This window comes from Megalobrama amblycephala, linkage group LG14 (assembly GCF_018812025.1).
Source record: "Megalobrama amblycephala isolate DHTTF-2021 linkage group LG14, ASM1881202v1, whole genome shotgun sequence".
Lineage (NCBI taxonomy): Eukaryota > Metazoa > Chordata > Actinopteri > Cypriniformes > Xenocyprididae > Megalobrama > Megalobrama amblycephala.
The window spans coordinates 44,368,355-44,383,918 of NC_063057.1; the positions used below are offsets into that span (position 1 = coordinate 44,368,355).

General features: G+C 36.6%; 1 protein-coding gene across 1 annotated transcript; it reads left to right on the forward strand.

Moving 5' to 3' along the window:
- Nucleotides 1–8,809: 8,809 nt before the first annotated feature.
- Nucleotides 8,810–14,257, forward strand: LOC125245828 (gastrula zinc finger protein XlCGF57.1-like). The gene is made up of 3 exons (XM_048156609.1): nt 8,810–9,086; nt 9,260–9,596; nt 12,677–14,257. Exons 2-3 carry the CDS (start codon nt 9,425–9,427, stop codon nt 13,789–13,791), a joined length of 1,287 nt encoding a protein of 428 aa, XP_048012566.1. The 5' UTR covers nt 8,810–9,086; nt 9,260–9,424; the 3' UTR covers nt 13,792–14,257.
- Nucleotides 14,258–15,564: the final 1,307 nt, after the last annotated feature.

Here is a 15,564-nt window from a genome sequence, read left to right on the forward strand (position 1 = left end):
TGCATTTAAAGCATCACGCTGGTTTTTGAATTCTATGTAGGTATACGTCCATGACCAGCCGTTTCCATTGGTGGTGTTCATAGACAGATGTCGGACTGGTCCATATGTGTTGAGTAGTCTTTGCAAATATTGGAGGGACACATCTGATGGCAAATTAAACACATACAACGATGACTTAGGGTCTGCCATTTTAGTTGTGCTTAATGAAAAATCCAGTACAAAGCTGTAGAAAGCTGTAGATCACAAATGCACAGATCACATGCAGAATGTGTTCTTAGTGTTTGAGAAAGACAGCCTTTTCAGCTTGAATGGTATATAAAATTGCAAAGCTACATACATGTTTTTACATGTTTTGTACTTATATTTTTAAAATACTTGCATATAATGACATCTGTTAATAATTTCTGCAATTACATTTATAATTACTCTGTTGACCCATCCCTTACACCTTAACTCTAAAGTGTTTTGCAATACAATATTAACACAGTAAGTACATTGTACTATTTTTTTTTTTGATGTAAGTACATAGTAGTTTAGACCACCTAATATAAAATGGAACCGAAGTATGAAATGGCGTATCACTGCTAGACAGACGCTTGTGGAACGTTTTATTTAGGCTTCTAAATAACATATTCTGTAATTCTGAAGAATAAGTCTCTCTCTCTCTCTCTCTCTCTCTTCCTCTTACTTATAATGTCTTATGTAAACACTTACATTTGTATAATGGTTATACATAGTAACAGATTGTCTGTGTCAGTCCCCCCAAAATTATTGAAATTGTCAAATTTTGTTATTGAATTTATTAAAACTTAAATTTTAATGTTTGAATGTGTTAATAATTTTAATGAATCTGTTGTACACTAGGTGGTGATGTAATGCCACTGTCTCACTTCATACAAACCTTATCCATTATCTGAGAATTGTATTTGGAGAGAAATGTACTACTAATATACTTTTTTATTATTATGCAATGCATTACATAATTTCATTTATATATATATATATATATATATATATATATATATATATATATATATATGTGTATGTGTGTGTGTGTATATATGAGTCTTCAGTGTCACATGATCCTTCAGAAATCATTGTAATATGCTGATTTATTATCAATGTTGGAAACAGTTGTGCTGCTTAATATTATTTTATAACCTGTGATACTTTTTCAGGATTCTTTGATGAATAAAAAATATCAGCATTTATTTAAAATAGAAATCTTTTGTAACAATATATACAGTTTGGGGTCAGTAATTTCTTTCTTTCTTTTTTTTTTTTTTTTGAAAGAAATTAATACTTTTATTCAGCACAGATGTGTTAAATTGGTAAAAATTGATAGTAAAGATTTATATATTTAGAAAAGATTTATATTTTGAATAAATGCTGTTCTTTTTAACATTTTATTCATCAATGAATCCTGAAAAAAGTATCACAGGTTCCAGTATCAAATCATCATATTAGAATGATTTCTGAAGGATCATGTGACACTGAAGACTGGAGTAATGATGCTGAAAATTCAGCTTTGATCACAGAAATAAATTATATTTTAAAGTATATTAAAATAGAAAACCATCATTTTAAATTCTAATAATATTTCACAATATTATTGTTTTTTCTGTATTTATTATGAAATAAATGCAGCCTTAATATATATATATATATATATATATATATATATATATATATATATATATATATATATATAAGTATAGCTCAGTGTCAGTGCTGAAGCTTTGAGACCACACTGACACCTTGTGGTTTGACTAAATGAAACACAAGAGGTTTGGACGTGCTTTTGCAAGAAATCACACATTGGAATAGATGACTTTGTGATGGACAATATATATCAAAATCTTATATCACATTTTAAGTCATGTAACATCACCCTAACTATATGTATATGCCATCTTTATTCCGGACATGGCCGAAAAACATCGCCCGGTCGGGATGTCTAAAATGTTTTGGCACACAAACAGAAGTAGCTTCCTTCAACTAATCTGCTAACAGATCATTTGACATGGAAGCGAGTGAAATGATCCACTATTAATCACATTATTGGAAAAGCGCTGGATGGGGCTGATACTCATATATGCTGTTCTTAGATAGCAGATCTTTTGAACCAACCGCATTTTTAATTTAAATTCCAAAAACAATGTTGACAGCAACAGACACAAACTTGAGATGGTATTTCCCCCTATAAATTGATTTTCAGGGGCATTTTATTTAAACCTTATTAAATATGCATCATCATATATGTCAAGTTCTTAATTTTAATCAATAAATTCAATTATTATGATAATAAAGCACTATGGCTGTTACCAGTAATATAAAATCAACAAAGCCATGCAAATCATTATAAGATTAATGTTTTAAATATATATATATATATATATTCAATAATAATAATAATATTCAAACGAGAGCTTTGAAGTAGAGGTCTTCACGTGTCCAAAAATTCATACCCGAACCCGAAGAGACCCGTTAATGTGCTACACGGAACCGACCCGGCCCGACTATTATTTTGAAAGTTGGACCCGAACCCGTGCAGAACCAAGAAATGCCATAAATGTACTACCCGGACCCGTCTAAGCTGGACCCGAACCCGACCAGACCCGTCTGGACCCGATCGGCACATCTATTCCACAGCAAATTGCTATTAATAAGTCAATAAACAAGTTGCGAAAATAAAACGTGTTGTCTTACCTAATATTAGTAGGCTATAGCTTTCTCCTTTGTACCTGACTGTGATGCACTTGCCAAGAAAGTTCATCCGTTATTCCTCTCGCCAATTGAAATGCTTAATCCACTCATTATTCCAGCTTTAAAAGTTCACTTGCTGTCACGATGACAAATGTGACTTTGCAGTTTTGCATTATTTCGTTGTATCTCGAGACTCGAGTCAACTCACATAATAAAATAACTTTGACTGTTTGCCCTTTTGAACTATAATAACGATTGCTTGTTCAGTGACATGGCCGCTGACGTTAGCATTACTTATTTGCGGTCATTTCTGTGCTTTCTGAACCGAGTCTGACCAAAACTTTAGATATAACAAGACGGCATAATGTTATTATAAAAACAGGAGAAAGAAAGTGCGCTCGCATGAGACATGCGCGTTAGCTGGAGCAACCTGAAACATAAGCTTTAAGCGTCACAGAAAACATTCGTGTGATAGTTCATATTTTGTTAATGATTTGAAATAGGCTATGTTATTTAAATGCGAATGTGCAAGGCTACAAGCAGTTCTTGAGATTTGAAGTTTTTTGCATTACTGTTGCACACGATAGGAATAGTAAAACTCGATGATCACCGTTCGCTTGCATTAACTCCGTCCGCTCTGCTTCTGATGGCTGGGGTCACTCGTGTTTTTTCACCTTATTTCCCGGCTCATACTTTTCAAGTTACAAAACACGCACAGCGCTGTCTGACTCCCAACACGGCCGGGTGATCTCCGAATCAAATCGGCTCGGGTATACACACAATGTTAATCAGACCCGGGAACCGAAGTAATAGATTAGGACCGGACCCGGACCCGGCTGACCATTTAAAATATAGTCCCGAACCCGTACGGGTCCCGGGTCGGGTCCCGTGTCCTCGGGTCTCGGGTCTTCTTTGTAGACCTCTACTTTGAAGGCCAAAGTGGAGAACTGATCCATGTGAACAGCAGTTGAACATGGGTCAGTCGGTCCTAAGTAGGGTTTGGGTATAGTTTTAATTTTAGGATTCCGATTCTGCCTATCAAATCCGGTTATTATTGATTTTTCGATTCCAATTCCAGTATTTTTTATAGCCAGTAGCGAGCTATAACCAGTAGGCTGTAACTGTTAACGGTGACAGTTTGCCAAATAATGAAATAACACTTTCATTAAGGAATGATCAGAAGCAATTACAAACCAAAACTATTTAAGAATAACAAAAAACAACAACATAAAATATATAACAGGCAGTTGCTATTGGAGGCAGTAACATAAGAGAGATTAAAATGCAAAGTCATAATAAATAATAATAATAAATGCAAATAAAAATATTGACTACATTAGTACTCCACTAGGTGGCAACAAGTGACTGTTTAAAAATGAAATGTCGGGGCCCAGGTTCCTTCCACACAGGAGGGGATCGATTCTAGATGTGCTCCGGGCCCTTATCATGGATCTCCACGGCTATGGCTCGAGCTGTGACCTTTGTCCCGTGGCGCTGCTCCTCGCAGGTCACGTCCAGGCGGGGGGGCCACCCAAGATTCAGCATGGATTGAATCTTGGGATAGGCCGGGCTGTGAAGGATCCACACGTTGTATCTTTTGTGGCCCAAGAAAAGCAGGACACATTTCTAGGCCATTTGAAAGAGTCCTTGAAATGGTGTGACGCATTCTGTCTTGGAATGCAGCCTTCAAAGGATGAAGCCTCTGAATTGGTTTTCAGCAGTGAAGTAAATTTTGCCGACTTTCTATTCATACATTTTTGTTGACTTTCTATTCATACCCTGAATGTTTATATGTGAAGCCGCTAATCATGATCTAAACCGGGTTGGATCTGTTTTGTCAACACTAAAACTATTCTTAAACACAGAGTTTATTCAACTAGCATCATGTAAAATTAATCAACAATTTAATAAATAACATTGTCAATGCAAAATAATTTCCTTGAGTGATAGCTGTAGAAGAAAGAAGCAGCAGTGTAATTTAGACTTAAATTTGAAACATTTTAGATATACAAATGAAGAGTTTGGTTCCAAAACGCAATAACTCCATTTTGATTAATTTGAGTAAAAAGGTGTTTTCTTTACCAAGAAAGTGGCAAGATGAAAACCACTATTTTCTGTTTCAAACTTTCACATAGCATCTTGTGGTTATAAAAACATAAAAAATTCAAATCTACATTTTGATTTTAAAAAGTTTATTATAAAAACGTATTATTTTTTTCCCCAAAATGCAATAAATCCATGACACTTTTTTTCAAAATGCAATTAATCCATCAATATAAAAGTTATTTTTCAAATTGAAAATACACAACAAAGTAAGTTGATTCATATACATGACAGAGTCTCAACTTTGCCAATATTTATCTTATATACAGGCATTTTACTAAAAATACATTCAGCCATCGCTCCCAAAATGAATCTTGTTAAATTATTTGTCATTACCGATTAAAGAGTATCTGGCGCCACCGCACGGTTAAATAAACACATTTGCCGAGTACATTGGTATTAAAAACGGCTTTTAAAAAAGCCTTCAGTGTTTACAGTGGGTGGAATGGAGCGCTGTGATCGGTTGAGCGGATATATCGCGTTCTGCAGAGAAGGGAGACTGGCGTTTGTCGCGTTTTGGAAAGAAAGGGAGAAAACATGACAGAATAACACGACGGATATCGCATTTTGCGCAAAATTAATAAATGACTTTTCAATACCGACCAGATACAATACTGATTTTGGTGGAAACTCAATTTTTTGAAAATGGCGTTTATCGCGTTTTGGAACCAAACTCTTCAAATGTTTTTACTAAATACATTTATTTTTCATTTTAATAAATATTTTAAATAATTTAAATGTCTAATTCTATAAAAGTTTCATATCTGCCCAAAGTAATCATCAATGTATTAAATACTTTTAAATCAATGTGAAATAATGTAAAGGTGCCCTAGAACCAGTTTTTACAAGATGTAATATAAGTATAAGTTGTCTCCTGAATGTGTCTGTGAAGTTTCAGCTCAAAATACCCCATAGATTGTTTTTAATTCATTTTTTTAACTGCCTATTTTGGGGCATCATTAACTATGCACCGATTCAGCTTGCGGCCCCTTTAAATCCTCGCGCTCCCTGCCCCCCCAGCTCTCGACTATAAAACAGTGCATAAACAAAGTTCACACAGCTAATATAACCCTCAAATGGATCTTTACAAGATGTTCATCATGCATACTGCATGTATGCGTCGGATCATGTGAGTAAAGTATTTATTTGGATGTTTACATTTGATTCTGAATGAGTTTGATAGTGCTCCGTGGCTAAAGCTAACATTACACACTGTTGGAGAGATTTATGAAGAATGAAGTTGTGTTTATGAATTATACAGACTGCAAGTGTTAATAATGAAAATAAAGACAGTCTTGTCTCCGTGAATACAGTAAGAAACAATGGTAACTTTAACCACATTTAACAGTACATTAGCAACATGCTAATGAAACATTTAGAAAGACAATTTACAAATATCACTAAAAATATCATGTAATCATGGATCATGTCAGTTATTATTGCTCCATCTGCCATTTTTCGCTATTGTTCTTGCTTGCTTACCTAGTCTGATGATTCAGCTGTGCACAGCTCCAGACGTTAATACTGGCAGCCCTTGTCTAATGCCTTTCATAATGTTGGGAACATCATGGGCTGGCATATGCAAATATTGGGGGCGTACACCCCGACTGTTACGTAACAGTCGGTGTTATGTTGAGATTCACCTGTTTTTCTGAGGTCTTTTAAACAAATGAGATTTATATAAGAAGGAGGAAGCAATGGAGTTTGAGACTCACTGTATGTCTTTTCCATGTACTGAACTCTTGTTATTTAACTATGCCAAAAAATTCAATTTTTGATTCTAGGGCACCTTTAATGTAATTTCAATGATTATTTGGCTTTCTATTTGTCTCTCTGTTGTATATTATTAATAAATTCATCAGTCAATTAAAATCTGAACCCTTTTTGGTAACACTTTATTTTAAGGTAATTTATTATATGTTACTACATGTACTTACCATGTAATTACAGTAAATTATGCATAATTACAGATAACTAACCCTAAACCAAACCCTAATCCTAACCGTAACTCTATAGTAAGTACATGTAGTTAATTAATATTACTCAGTACTTATTTGAGTAAGTACAATATAACTATGTCACCTTAAAATAAAGTGTAACCCCCCTTTTTTTCCATTAGGATATGTGATAAATATGTCTGTCTGAAGCAACACTAGTCACTCTAAGAGATTAGAAAGAGTTAGAACGACACATGCTGACCTTGGGAAAAGATTGATAAGAACTGACTGGATTAAAGTCGGCATGAAATAGAAGTTGCAAAAGTCTTTTCTTCCCTATTGTGATGTATATTTGAGTAAAATGGCTTCTGGAACTACAAAAAAAGAAAAGAAAAAAAGGACAGGAATTGATTGGATTTTATTATTTATTTATTTATTTATTTATTTGATAGGGACAGTGTGTGTTAATGGACAGACATGATAGTACCAGATTGTAGCTGAAGGCTAATTTCCATCCGTTGTCCCGGGGGCTGGGGTCACAAAGGGTCAATACATGGACAAATACATTTCATATAAAAAAAAAAAAAAATACATTGCACAATCAACATTATTGCACGATCCACATTATTACACAGTCCACTCATTACACACTCGAATCTGCTGTTCGGAGCGCCAAAGTCACGTGATTTCAGCCGTTGGCAGTTTGACACGCGATCTGAATCATGATTCGATACACTGATTCAGGAAGCATCGGAGCATAAATGAATCAGTGTTTTGAAATCAGTCATCACTAAATAAGTCGTTATTTAGTTTTTTTTGGTGCTCCAAAAATATTCTCGTCGCTTTATAATATTAATATTGAACCACTGTATTCACATGAACCGATTTAAATATGTTTTTAGTACCTTTATGGATCTTGAGAGAGGAAGTGTCCATTGCTCCCTATGGAGGCCTCATCGGATTTCAACTAAAATATCTTAATTTGTGTTCTGAAGATTAACGAAGGTCTTACAGGTGTGGAACGGCATGAGGGTGAGTAATAAATGACAGAATTTTCATTTTTGGGTGAACTAACCCTTTAAATTCTGGAACAAGATCAAGTTCTGCTCCATTTATAAAGACATTTGATTGGTTTAACAAGAGGCAAGAATCCTTGAGCCAGCTGTGCACAGACGACAAGGCAACTGTGAGATCGTCAGCAGCTTGCTGAAAGTTTTTGGCTTGAGTGTAGATGACTGAGAAGACATGTGGACAAGCGTTTGGTAGTTTATTAATAAAGAGGGAGAATAAAACTGACCCAAGGTAGATCCCTGGGGGACACCAACATCACAGTTTAAGCACAAAGATTTTACACCGTAAACTACCACGTACTGTTTCCTGTGGGAAAGATATGATGTAAACCATTGGAGTGCTTGATTGGAGATGTTGAACTGAGTCAACCTGGACAGCAAGATCTGATGGTCACAGGGCAGTGTCTGTGGAGTGATGGGTTCGAAAGCCAAATTGTAGTGGATGTAATGAGGGCTGAGTGTTTTCCAAATGAGCTGTGAGGAGTTTGACCACCCAATTCTCAGATATTTTGGAAATAACAGGAAGTATGCTTATAGGTCAGTAGTTCGCCATGTCCGTTTTAACATTGGATGATTATTGTTTGCTTATACTGTGATGTCATGTGAGTGACAGGTTGTCCCGCCCTCTTGCCTATAAACATGTCATCAGAAAAGAAAAGTCTCTGCAAGAGGGAGAGTTTATTTTGATTAAAGATTATGAGGACGCATGAATTAAACATAAATGGTGTGGACAGATAAATCATTTACAATAACCACTGCAATATTCTATTATTATTATTATTATTAATTTCTTTCTTTTTTTTTTTTTTTTTTAAGAATTGTTCATTTTGCGTTCATAATGACTTTAAAAACACTACAAGGTCAGATATTTACAAATATTCAGTTATTAATCATGCTAATGTTGACAGAATGCAATTGCAATTACAAACACGTGTAGCTTTTTTGTTTTTTTTATGGCAACAACAACTAAACTGTTCCCAGGTATAAATGATTTCTGCACACAAACATTGCTGTTTTGTCTCTAGACAGAATCTCACATATTAGATGTGCTACTCACTCTTTCATTATTGGTTATTTTCAGCACACCATTGGACAACATGCATTTTAATATGCCTGTCATAAAAATTCTAATATGAATGCCTCTGACATATGATTTATTATGTAATTTTAGACAGCAGCATGTGAACAAGACTTTTATTTTGGTACGGTGGTGTGACGTCATAAGGCGGCGCCGCGCTGCTGCTATCTGTTGTGATTCGGCTCAAGAAAGGTTTGTGGTTTTAAGCATTTTAATATATCTGACCAATATCAGATATTCCCATGAAATTGCAATATAATTAATATACAAATAAATATCACAACTAAGTATGAAGTGAAATTAATAATCATGAACTCGTAGTAACAATTTTAAGTGTTTTTTTTTTTTTTTGACTCCCTCACTAGTGCGCTGACTACTGAACTAAGGAGATTGAGACGCACCCAGAGATTTAGTTTGGAATTATATTTCTTTCTGTTAATTATTCTCATCTTAAATATGATAATATGTCTAAACACCAAGAAAAACTCTTGGTGAAGCGACTGATATCCATGTGACACACTATTATAAAAATGGCATTTATTAAAGAGGAGAGTGAAGACATGAAGATTGAAGAAACATTCAGCCTGAAACATGAAGAGACTGAGGAACAAACAAAGATGACATTTATTAAAGAGGAGAGTGAAGATCTGAAGATTGAAGAAACATTCAGAGTGAAACAAGAAGATACTGAGGATCAAACAGGTTGGTTTCATTCTCAAAGCTGAACACAGTCATTTGATCTTTATTAAAATGTCCAAATCTACAGAAATTAATATTTTTTGAGAATGTCATGTAAGTGTCATAAAGTAAAGCGGTTTTATTTGATATGGAGGTGGTCCCTCATGTTACATTAAACCCGAACTAACTGAAAAATCCAGAATATAAGGGTGGATGCAGGTGGCAGTAATCGAGTAATCTGATTTTTTTGTGGTAACCAAGACATGCAGGTGTCCATAACTCCAAGAGAGGCCAGCCTGTCTAGGAGGAAGTTATGTGATGTATTGTATCAAAGGCCGCACTCAGATCAAGCTAAATAAGTAAAGTGACCTGACCAGAATCCGCTGCCATAAGCAGATCATTAGTAACTTTCACAAGTGCGGTTTCTGTGCTATGAAGTGGACACCGTTCACTCATCAGGCTGAGGCTCAGAAATGCTCCAGCATGGCCACCGTAAGCAGCTTTTAACACGATCCACTCGTTTAAAACTCCCAACATTATAGTATAATTCCTATAGTGAGTTATTATTTATTTATTAACCCTTAATTTCACCAATAAACATCTAATATGTACAGCTGTTTGGAAATCAGTGATCTCAGTGAGAGAAGTTGGGCTGTGAATCGTCACTGGCCTCAAGATTCAATTAGATTACAGTTCATGTCAACGAATAATTGAATAATAATTATTAATATAATATATTAATATAATTGAATAATTTGATACCACGATGGATTCAATGTGGAGTTTTGGATTCAAAATTTTGGCATCATGTACATTTGATGCCAAAGGATACAGATATTGCCCTCATTGAGAAAGTCTTAAAAATCCTTGAACCACTCAGTGCTTTCACTGATGCTTTGGCTTCAGAGAGCAGAGTAAGCCTGTCAGCCTTGAGGCTGGTGCTAATTCACATCTCAGACATTCTTGAAGTGAAAAATGAAGACCATGCCCTCATCAAAGACCTAAAAAGGTTAATGAAGTCAGACCTTGAGTCTAGGGACACTGAAGATGCAAAAAATGTGATGGACTTGACAAGCTTTATTGATTCCGGTTTAAGGGAAGCTTTTCTGTTGCCTTTTCTTGTTCCTATAAAAGTATGAAGATGTATCGATTTTGCCCACCACTCGCTACGCAGTAATCACGTCACTACTAGAGCAAGCTCCTGATTGGTTAACGCGCCACAAATGTTCGCCAAGATTTTTCAACTTGTTTCAAGCGTTTCGCGTGTCAAACACTCAATTTGTGATAATTTCAATATTTTATTCAGAATACAACATAGATGACATATCAAATGTTTAAACTGAGAAAATGTATCATTTTAAGGGAAAAATAAGTTTATTTTAAATTTCATGGCATCAACACATCTCAAAAAAGTTGGGACAAGGCCATGTTTACCACTGCGTGGCATCCCCTCTTCTTTTTATAATAGTCTGCAAACGTCTGGGGACTGAGGAGACAAGTTGCTCAAGTTTAGGAATAGGAATGTTGTCCCATTCTTGTCTAATACAGGCTTCTAGTTGCTCTACTGTCCTAAGTCTTCTTTGTTGCATCTTCCTCTTTATGATGCGCCAAATGTTTTCTATGGGTGAAAGATCTGGACTGCAGGCTGGCCATTTCAGTACCCGGATCCTTCTTCTATGCAGCCATGATGTTGTAATTGATGCAGTATGTGGTCTGGCATTATCATGTTGGAAAATGCAAGGTCTTCCCTGAAAGAGACGACATCTGGATGGGAGCATATGTTGTTCTAGAACTTGGATATACCTTTCAGCATTGATGGTGCCTTTCCAGGTGTGTAAGCTGCCCATGCCACACGCACTCATGCAACCCCATACCATCAGAGATGCAGGCTTCTGAACTGAGCACTGATAACAACTTGGGTTGTCCGTGTCCTCTTTAGTCCGGATGACATGGCGTCCCAGTTTTCCAAAAAGAACTTCAAATTTTGATTCGTCTGACCACAGAACAGTTTTCCACTTTGCCACAGTCCATTTTAAATGAGCCTTGGCCAAGAGAACATGCCTGCGCTTCTGGATCATGTTTAGATATGGCTTCTTTTTTGACCTATAGAGATTTAGCCGGCAACGGCGAATGGCACGGTGGATTGTGTTCACCAACAATGTTTTCTGGAAGTATTCCTGAGCCCATGTTGTGATTTCCAATACAGTAGCATTCCTGTATGTGATGCAGTGCCGTCTAAGGGCCCAAAGATCACGGGCATCCAGTATGGTTTTCCGGCCTTGACCCTTACGCACAGAAATTGTTCTAGATTCTCTGAATCTTTGGATGATATTATGCACTGTAGATGATGATAACTTCAAACTCATTGCAATATTTCTCTGAGAAACTCCTTTCTGATATTGCTCCACTATTTTTCATTGCATTGGGGGAATTGGTGATCCTCTGCCCATCTTGACTTCTGAGAGACACTGCCACTCTGAGAAGCTCTTTTTATACACAATCATGTTGCCAATTGACATAATAAGTTGAAAATTGGTCTCCCTTCCTTATATGTACATTTAACTTTTCCGGCCTCTTATTGCTACCTGTCCCAACTTTTTTGTAATGTGTAGCTCTCATGAAATCCAAAATGAGCCAATATTTGGCATGACATTTCATAATGTCTCACTTTCAACATTTGTAAATTATTGCATTCCTTTTTTTATTCACAATTTGTACAGTGTCCCAACTTTTTTGGAATCGGGTTTGTATTGCCTCAGGTCAGTTGTGCTTATTAACAATAATCATGTAGTCAGCATTGGCTCAAACTCTTATGCAGAAATCAAAACACGGATAGTGAAGGGAATTAACGTTAGCTTGAGTCCCACTTTCTGTAAAGTGGGAGCAGTCAGCTCCAGATGGGTATATGCAAAAACTCTTTAAAACTAGATGGTATGCCTGCGTATATCCTACTACACTATAAACTTTGTTTTGTATGGGTAGAAAACAGAACGCTACTGTGATATCCTAAATATGGGAAGATTCTATTATATGGAACAGTTGGCAAACCTTCACTTTGTACTATTAAACTGGTGTTAACTTGTATTTGTCTTTTTTCACCTTAGACCTGATGGTGCTGAAAGAGGAGAGTGAAGAACTGAACGGAATGGAAGAGAAGCGTCATGATTTAATAACTGAAGTAAAATCTTTTAGTTGCTCACAGAATAAAAAGACTTCCGCACAAAAAAGAGTTCGGAAACCAGCACCTAGACGTTTCACCTGCCAAGAGTGTGGAAAGTGTTTCACTCAGCATGCAAATCTTGAAATGCACATGAGAGTTCACACTGGGGAGAAGCCTTTTACCTGCCGAGAGTGTGGGAAAAGTTTTTCTGAAAAAGGAAACCTAAAAAATCACATGAGAATTCACACTGGAGAGAAGCCTTTCACCTGCCAACAGTGTGGGAAAAGTTTTACTCTAAGTCGAAGCCTTCAAGTTCACAAGAAAGTTCACACTGGAGAAAGACCTTTTACCTGTCAACAGTGTGGGAAATGTTTCACTGGAAAAGGAAACCTCAATGTCCACATGAGAGTTCACACTGGGGAGAAGCCTTTTACCTGCCGAGAGTGTGGGAAAAGTTTTGCTGAAAAAGGAAACCTAAAAAATCACATGAGAATTCACACTGGAGAGAAGCCTTTCACCTGCCAACAGTGTGGGAAAAGTTTTACTCAAAAAGACAGTCTTAAAGTCCACATGAAAGTTCACACTGGGGAGAAGCCTTTCACCTGCCAACAGTGTGGGAAAAGTTTTACTCTAAGTCGAAGCCTTCAAGTTCACAAGAAAGTTCACACTGGAGAAAGACCTTTTACCTGTCAACAGTGTGGGAAATGTTTCACTGGAAAAGGAAACCTCAATGTCCACATGAGAATTCACACTAGAGAGAAGCCTTTTATCTGCCAACAGTGTGGGAAAAGTTTTACTCAAAGTAAAAGCCTTCAAGTTCACAAGAGAGTTCATACTGGAGAAAGACCTTTTACCTGTCAGCAGTGTGGAAAATGTTTCACTGAAAAAGGAAACCTCAATGTCCACATGAGAACTCACACTGGAGAGAATCCGTACACCTGCCAACAGTGTGGGAAAAGTTATACTCAAATTCAAAACCTTAAAGCCCACATGAGAGTTCACACTGAAGAGAAGCCTTACACACGCCCTCACCGTGGAAAGAGATCAGACGTCAAGTAAACCTTAGTGTCCATATGAGGGTTCACTCAAGACGGAACAATTTTACATGTCATCAGTGCGGAATGAGTTTCACAGACGGGAATCATCTTGCGAATCATGTAACAACTCACACTGGAGAGATGCTTTTAACATGTCATTAGTGTGATAAGAGTTTCACAAATCACAGACGCCTGAAACGTCATTTGAAAACTCATTCTGAAAAGAAATGAAAAATTGCGCCGTTCCTCAGTGTGACGAGATTTCAAAATAGATTTCAAAAATCACATGCAGATTCTCTCTAAAAGAGGGCCATTTAATTTTTTTGCCATCGCACTTGTAAAAAGCCATTCAGATGTGAGACCCTATTTCTGTATTTTGTGTGGAGTTTTAAAGTTTAGTTTGTTTGATACATCAGAATCATTGTTATATAAATAAACAATCAACTTGCTATTAAATTTTCTTTATTAATAAAAGGATATTAACTGAATGAAATCTGGACTTTGATACAAATAAAGAGATAGTTTACCCAAAAATGAAAATTATCCCATGATTTACTCACCCTCAAGCCATCCTATATGTATATGACGAACACAATCGGAGTTTGTCCAAGCTTTATAATGGTAGTGAAAGGTGCTTCTGATTTTGAAGTCCAAAAAAGTGCATCCATCTATCAGAAAAGTAATCTATACGATTCCAGGGGGTTAATAAAGGCCTTCTGAAGCAAAGCAATGGGTTTTTGTAAGAAAAAACAGCTTCTGGCAGAGGGCCTACGCAAGTCGACTTGCGCCAAAAGAGTAACTTCTGATGCGAAGTAGGAGTATCATAAGCTTAGATGCCTCTCATGGTCCAAACAAATAGGGCTGGGCAACTCAAGCTCCTCTTATATCGAAATCCTCTGACATTACTCTTTAAAAATGATCATTTTAGACTTAAAATTTGTGACCGGTGTTTTGTTTTTCTTTATCCTCCGAGCTTCTACATTAGTTAATACATCATGTGTCGGGTCAGGGGTTACTTTTCCGCCACAAATCAATTTGCTTTGGCCGTCTGCTGGAAGCTAGTTATTTTAGGGTGCTTTCACACCTGCCTCGTTTAGTTCGGTTGAATCGTACTAGAGTTTGTTTTCTCTTTTCGTATGGTTCGTTTGGGCAGGTGTGAAAGCAGCAGTCGCACTCGGGTGCGCACCAAAAGCGGACCAAACAAGCGTACCAAGACCTCCTTGAAGAGGTGGTCTCGGTACACTTTCAAACAAACTCTGAAGAGGTTCGCTTGAGATGTGAAAGCAATCCGACCCAGTTAACGGACCAACGAACCAAATTATATCATAATTCATAACGGGAAATGTGATATAAAAAGTGGTAGTGTCTGATTCTGTGAGTGAGCACATTATTTTCCATAGTTGAAAACCAAAAAGCGCCTCTTCATCTTAAATGTTGTGTAATTGCACTTCTCCATGCGAGAATCCAGACGAAGCCTTTTTCCCGCTCTGCTTCATTATAGCATTCATATATGGTCTCGACACACTGATACAGCCTACTAGACAACACTGGGACATCCAGAGAGTGTGTGCGTTTGTATTTGCTGCAGCATTAATATGAATGTAGTATATAATTTAGCAGTGGGAATGATGGCTACGTTCATATAGTGTTTGTGTGATGTCATCGATTGGTTTTCAGCCTCATTCTCAAGTTTGCACCAAAGAATGTTTCTATTTTTTTTTTTTTTTTTTATCTAATATGCAGGTTTACTGTAGTACACTAAGCATTAAACCAAATTACATCAGTAAGGAGACAA